The sequence below is a fragment of the Morone saxatilis genome, unplaced genomic scaffold (genome assembly GCF_004916995.1).
Source record: "Morone saxatilis isolate NCDOM2014 unplaced genomic scaffold, NCSU_SB_2.0 Contig4, whole genome shotgun sequence".
Taxonomy (NCBI): Eukaryota; Metazoa; Chordata; class Actinopteri; family Moronidae; genus Morone; species Morone saxatilis.
In genome coordinates, this window is record NW_023339984.1 from 5,850,629 (window position 1) to 5,857,224 (window position 6,596).

A 6,596-nucleotide genomic window follows, 5' to 3' on the forward strand; every position below is an offset into this window, starting at 1 on the left:
TGCCAGCCTTTTAAGACTATTTTGTTATTGCATCTTACTGTTATTTAATCATACTCTCACAAAGTATTATTATGGCTTTTGTGTTCCAGCTTTTCCATCTGAATTGTCCATGAATTAAAACACTCACTTTAAAACCACTCTTAAAATTATTTATTCAGGACAGCATATACCAGAAGTTTCACAGCTGTAGAGAAAATACATTTACAAAAGTCATTCAAAAAAATGAAAAGGAATCAAAAGAAAAAAAAAAAAAGTACTCAATATTAGAATTACATTTTCTCCACACACATCTCCAGATTCAAGTAATATCAAGGATGGTTGCAAAACTCCAGGTGCCCAGGCAGGGTTTTCCTCTAGAGTGTGTTCTCTGCCACAGATATTTAAAGTCAAAACCATGACGTCTTGTGAAATGGGATTTTTCCTCACAGTTGTGACAGCAAGCGCACCCTCCACATTATTGTGCTTCTTTTCTTGAGCGTAATATGTGACAGCGAGCGGTAAAGTTTAAGGCGGTAATTGAGTAAACAGACAAGGCTGGCTATGTGGTGTCACATCACAGGTTACAGCACGTTCAAGGCAGTTCAGAACAACATCACACTCTTTTCGATTCCAGCTGAACTTTGTTCTCGAGAGAGTAAAGCATTCATATCTGGCCCCAAGCTCTCAACACCATGTACATTTTCACTGCCAGCTGATTCAACTGTACTACTTGTCTCAAAGTACAGGTACAGGTCTACTAGGAGTGAGTTGTTCAAATGTGAAGTAAAGTCATCCCTCATTTCCCTGCTCCCAGATCTGATATCATAAAATGGTGGCACCACTTCCTTTGTTTGTTTTGAGGATGAACAGCATCATCTAACTGTATTAATTGTGTTGGGAGCTTTATACCAGATACTAATTCAATTTAAAAGGGTCACCAAACTGTGCCAGTCAATCTTACACAGTCAGGGTGATGCAGATGTTACCAAACACATGGTAGACTGAATCCTAAAAAAGGTGGTGCCATTCAGATTGTTTTAAAAAATGTCCTTAACCAGGTTTAGCAAAAGCTTTAGTTGAAAGACGACACAAATGCAGCCCCTTGGCCTGCACACCCGAGCACTTCACAACTCAACCCTACAAGTCGAGTGGAAGAGAATAAGACACAGTAGAACAAACCTATTACCATTTTCAATAATCACATATTGATTAACAAGTCACAAATAGCCTAATCATATTTACCAAGCTGTGTAGAAGTGCTGGTTGTAGTTTATAGTCATTTATATTAATAATAACTTTCATAAAAGGTCATATTATGTGTAGTATGTGACAAGTCACCCTCAAAAGCCTGAATATAATACATAAATAGCAAATCTAGCATCCGATTAGCACTCTTAGACTTTGGGCTTGATTAATATCCCAATTTATTCACGTCCCGATGCAGATGAAAGCGAACAACCTGCTTTTAAACAAACTGTTTTATAAACCCAACAGGACTGGGAACTGATTTTTACAAAACAAACTCTGCAAATCCAGTTTAAATCCCTTCCACCTGTGTTTAAATGTGACTAGACTCTCTAAATCCCTCTTCTATGCGCACTGGGTACTGAGCAAACGGGACCAAAGGCTAGTGTGTTGGCTTCTTGTACAGCAGTTAATTCATCCCCACCCACATCTTTAAATATACACATAACATTTATTACAACAGCCATGGATTGTACACTGCCTATTGCTAGGTTGGCCAGACTTATTAAATAGCGTGGTAACCTCGTAAAATAAGAGTTTGTAAAATAAAATTCTGGCTAAACCACGTAGTTTGTAACCTCCACCCCTGCCATTTGATAAAATGTTAACAAAATATTTACACATAAAAATTCCAAAATCTGTTGGTTTTGTTTTTGCTCATCCAAAGCTTTAAAAAGATAGATTCATATTGGTTTGTGCTTTTATATGTATGTTTAATGTCATTTTCTTCAGATATAATCTAACCCTTAAGTTTTACAAAAGATATTATTTCTGCATCATCAGAGATTGTCCTTGTACAAGATTGTTCTTCTTTTGATACATTTGAGATATAAAGCAGTTAATGATAGTCAAGTACAGTTGTTTTTTAAGTTGTGGTAGTGGCTTGCATGTAGCAGAACAAGAAGCTGGATAAAGGCCCAAGTTGAATACTTTAAAAAAATCCTTCCTTTTTATACTCTTTCCTCCATTGCCTGCGGATCATTTTGGCACACATTTACAAAGATCTCCATTAGCATTGTCTTTGTCTAGCACAATCGTGGAGCTGAACAAGCATTAGTAACACATTGACGTTTGTGACTTCCTCAAGAAAACGAGGAAGGAAATTCTAACAGCATTCAAGGTGGGCTCAGGTGTTTTGATCATTTCAGTACTTTTAACTCTCCATCTACAGTATATTGCATGTTGTTGATGGGAGAGACTGAGGCTGAAATGGTAAGCATCTTTTAACTGAGTGGTCACCTCTTAAATCCACTTAATATGCTTGTCTTTCTTTGAAGACATCATCTCTCCTCTTTGCCCCTCATTTTATCCGTTCTACGGGGTTCAGATAGCCCGCAGTCTATCCTCATGCCTGACTGCTCCAGAATATTGTTACATCACAACCAACACAAATACAAACATTTTTTTTTTTTAAATGTAGTTACCAATGACGTATAAAAATGACATGACTTAGACATGCCTTTATGTTTGGATCTTTTTTTTGTTGTTGATCAAACCAACCTTTCAGTCCCTTCTCAGAGCAGGTCTGATTGTTCTCTTGGCTTCCCCGTTGCTTTCTTCTCATCCCCGTCGATTCCTCCGTTCCTCAAACACTGTAACACTCTTATTTCCCCCCTCAGTGCCTACTCAGTGCGGTGCGTGTGGTTTTCATGATGGTTGTTCTCTCCCTCTGTCTCCTGGTGACTAAAGAGGTAGCTCCACCAGCTTCTAGAGTGGTGCATCTGTCTGGCCGACCCAGCACTCCTCACCTTCTTCATTTCCTGCATGAAATGGAGACACAGTGTAAAGTTAAAACGAGACTGGTCAGTTACACTTGTAAAAGGATCATTTTGTTCCTGGTTCCTCAATTTGATTATCATTCTACCACATAGCGTGATCAATTTCCTTTACCAAAAACACATCTATCATCACCAACTTTTTAATCCTTCTAATCGTATCATTATTGCTCCTTTTCCCCTCAACTATGCCAAATATATCTACAGTCACTGACGTCTCCTTTTCTAACCCCATTTGAACACATCTTCCATCCTCTAACCCCCTCATTCTCACCCCTTTATCAAGCAGGCTGTCAAACTCGTCGCTCATCCTTCGGAGCTGCCGGCCATATTTCTTGGCCGCCCACAAGGCAGGGGGAGCTGACTTGGACCGGCCCCTGAAGGGAGCTCCATCAGTTGGTGTACCAGCCTCATCTTCCCCCCTAGCCTGGAGCTCCTCGTCTCTGGAGACAGTGGAGGCGTGGGACTCTGAGTTCAGCCTGATTCGACCGGTCCCTGCATGGTGAAAGGCAAAGGTGAGAGGGGTTTGTAATGCTTCAGAGGAGCAGGATTAAATCAACATAAAACACTGGGAAAGGGAACAGTAGGGAGATAAATTAGTAATAGAGGGATATTAATCCCTAGTTATCATTGGAGCAATGTGTCAAACTATGTGGATAAAATAGAGGGAAACTATTTGATGCAACAGTGCAATCTCATTTAAATGTCCCAAAGTACAGACCAGAAAGAAAGACCAGGTTTCTGCTAAATGAAGTCTAAGCAACAAAGCCAAGAAATGGCAGGACAAAAAAAGTGGGAACACAAACGAGCGATGAATGAGTGGTTTCCATATTCTGTGATAGAATAGGAGCTGCACTCTGGCAGCTGTTGCAGAAAACTAAACTGGAGCAGAAAATATAACAGGATATTGCTTTATTTTTCTACAAAAACTGTTCATTAATAACGAGCAAACAAGCAGTCATGGGTTTAGGTTTTAACTATACACCACTGCCCTGGTGAATATTAGCATATTGTCATGACATGCTAACACACATTACACTTGAAGGTTTAATATTTGGGGATCTGGAATGGCAAGGTGATATTATTTTGAGCATGGAACTGCACACGATGCTGAGAACTGGAGCAGAAATACAACAAACTCTACCTGTCTGATTTCGATTAACAGGCAGTAAATGTGGTGACAAATGAAGATAAACTCTGAGTCTTCCAAACATACTTTGGCAGATTTGTGAACCAAGAGTGGCAAATGTGCTCCTCAGTTCCAGCTCCAAACCCACAATTTCCCACTTTTATTTAATGTTTCCTACCAGCCATTCTGAGCTCAGGTAGGGTGAGAGTGTGACGTTGAGGAGCCCGCTGCTCTTCCGCTGTTGATGATTGGTTGTTTTTTCCTTCCTCTACCTCCTCCGAAGACTCTGACTCGCTGTCGCTGGAAATGGTGAAGTTTGTAGCCATCGGGGCATCTGGAGAAGCAGGATTAGAGCAAAATTAGAAACAGTGATACAGTAAAATCCACAAATGACTGTATATTGCAGACAGGGAAATGTCCATAAGTAGATATGCATGCTGTGCACAATTCAATGTCAATGTGTTTCAATGTTATTAAGACCACAGCTGGCTAATATCAGTGTTGTCCTGCACTTTACCTGTTTGGGAGAACTAGATAACAGACATGAGGGATATTACCCATACAAATGAAATGATTAAAACAACATGTTTCCGAATATCTCCTGTAATAAAGAAGGTGCCTTGTGCTGGATTAACAAAAAGCACGTTAGCTAATTATTCATGGATCATAAAATGGCATCATCCATTGTAGCGCCGATGCTGCCCTATCTAACACACCCAGCCTATCTGTTCCACTGTCCCTGATATTAGCCAGTCCAAAGGTATTCACACAGAAACGGACAGATAATAACCGACTTGTTTTGACAATACGAACTCGCGTTTAATATCAGTAAGGACTTGTTGTTATACTGTAATGAAACCAAACCAGCACACCTCCGTCTCCGGTCAGCACACCGACTCGCTTGTTTTGTTGTTGTTGACTGAAGAGGACAAAAGAAACTTCCTAGAGGGCGGAAGCCGCTGAGGGGCTAAATTAGCTAACAGAGTAAGCTACAAAAACCCCATTATGAGTAGGTTTCCTTACCCGAAGTCGTCATAGTGTGAGCCCGGAGGGTGCGAGTGTGTCTTTAGCTGGCCTCATGCGGCCGCAGCTGTTGTTTTGTTGTCGGTGTCTCTGTCTTTTTACTGTACAACACAGTTTAGCACCTCGCTCACCCAATCGCCGCGCGTCACTGCACCGCCGCTGCGCGCTGACGTCACTGTTGCGAGCTAGGACTGGGCTGGGGCTTTGTTTGTCTCACCGGCTTACCGTAGTGTCCAGTGTGGAGGCGCAGCACGATTTAACAGCGGCCAGGCCATTTGTGTTATTGTTCATCTGTTTCCATGTATACCAGAAGTGGAGTTCCGATCATGTATTTAGTAGTAGTAATAGCACAGTTTTATAATACTCCGGAGTAAAAGTATCACCAAAGTGTACTTAATTTACTAAAAGCACTTTATGCAGGAGAATGGCCTCTTTGAGAGCTGTATTATTACTAAAGTGTAAGCAGCATTTCAATGTTATAGCTGGTTGAGGTTAAACTAATCTTATCCACTTTGTAGAACCTGATACCTAATTTATGTAAGCAAAAAGTAGAATAAAATAGAAATACTACAGACAGACTGACATTCATTAAAATACCTGTTTTACCTTGGCTGATCTTAGGTTGCCTGCTGATGCTCAATGATGATGAATGAAAATCTTCCTTTCTGCCATGGATTAGCAGACAGTATGAAGAATGAAGGGTTACGGTGAAAAGGAAAATAAGCAGGGAACCCGTATTACACAACAGTTATGTATGATTTGCCTTTGGCAGATGTTAAGGCTGATAAGGACAGGGTGGGGCAAGAGGTAGCAGACATGCAAGTGTAAACACATACACAGATTATACTGCCTCTTACTGAACATGACTAAATAGTCATCCGGTAAAGTCATTTTAATTGATTTATATTTATGGTAAGGCATGTTAAACATCCACCAAAGTCTTCTTTTCCTTTTTCTTCTCTTTTATTCCTTCCTTCTTCCTGAGACATGCAAGGAGAGGATAGAAAATCCTGCTGATCAGTTTGTTGTCATACCTTGTATGAGCAGCAGGTGGGGAGGCAGGACTACAGACTAATCTGTCCTGACGTTTGCTGAGCTGTGTTGCTCTTTGGTCACACTGCTTCAGCTCCTGTCTCAGGTCGTCTGGTTTCTTAGGCCTGTTGAATGTGTTAGCAAACCTATATCACATTGACTAGTACAAAGTTTCAATGCAGAAGAATGTCCCCTGTGACTGCATAATTACACGACTATTACTCATGCATTAATATAAAAGCAGGGTTTTACTGGTGTAGTTCACTTTTAACCTTATCATACAGGGCTATAGATAGAAATAAGAAAAGTTATGGTTCTCATAAGTTCATAATTCTAGGATAGTGTTACAATAAATGAAACGGCAGAAATGAGGATGTTAATTCAACTACTGGTTTGGTCTTACTGGACATGAC

General features: G+C 40.4%; 2 protein-coding genes across 4 annotated transcripts in view; one reads left to right on the forward strand and one right to left on the reverse strand.

Moving 5' to 3' along the window:
• zgc:101765 (uncharacterized protein LOC450036 homolog) overlaps nt 1-137 on the forward strand; it is a gene marked incomplete in the record, with an annotated part of 3,259 nt that extends 3,122 nt beyond the window's left edge. For both annotated transcript variants that reach the window (XM_035675247.1, XM_035675246.1), the window contains 1 exon segment: nt 1-137.
• On the reverse strand, nt 136-5,871 carry badb (BCL2 associated agonist of cell death b). Of its 2 annotated transcripts, none has more exons than XM_035675249.1 (4): nt 5,758-5,871; nt 4,307-4,462; nt 3,274-3,494; nt 136-2,984 (listed from the first exon to the last, which is right to left on the reverse strand). In XM_035675249.1, exons 2-4 carry the CDS (start codon nt 4,452-4,454, stop codon nt 2,847-2,849), a joined length of 507 nt encoding a protein of 168 aa, XP_035531142.1. In that variant the 5' UTR covers nt 4,455-4,462; nt 5,758-5,871; the 3' UTR covers nt 136-2,846. The 2 variants fall into 2 exon arrangements, with proteins under 2 accessions (XP_035531142.1, XP_035531141.1); XM_035675248.1 differs by lacking the exon at nt 5,758-5,871 and adding an exon at nt 5,152-5,323.
• Nucleotides 5,872-6,596: the final 725 nt, after the last annotated feature.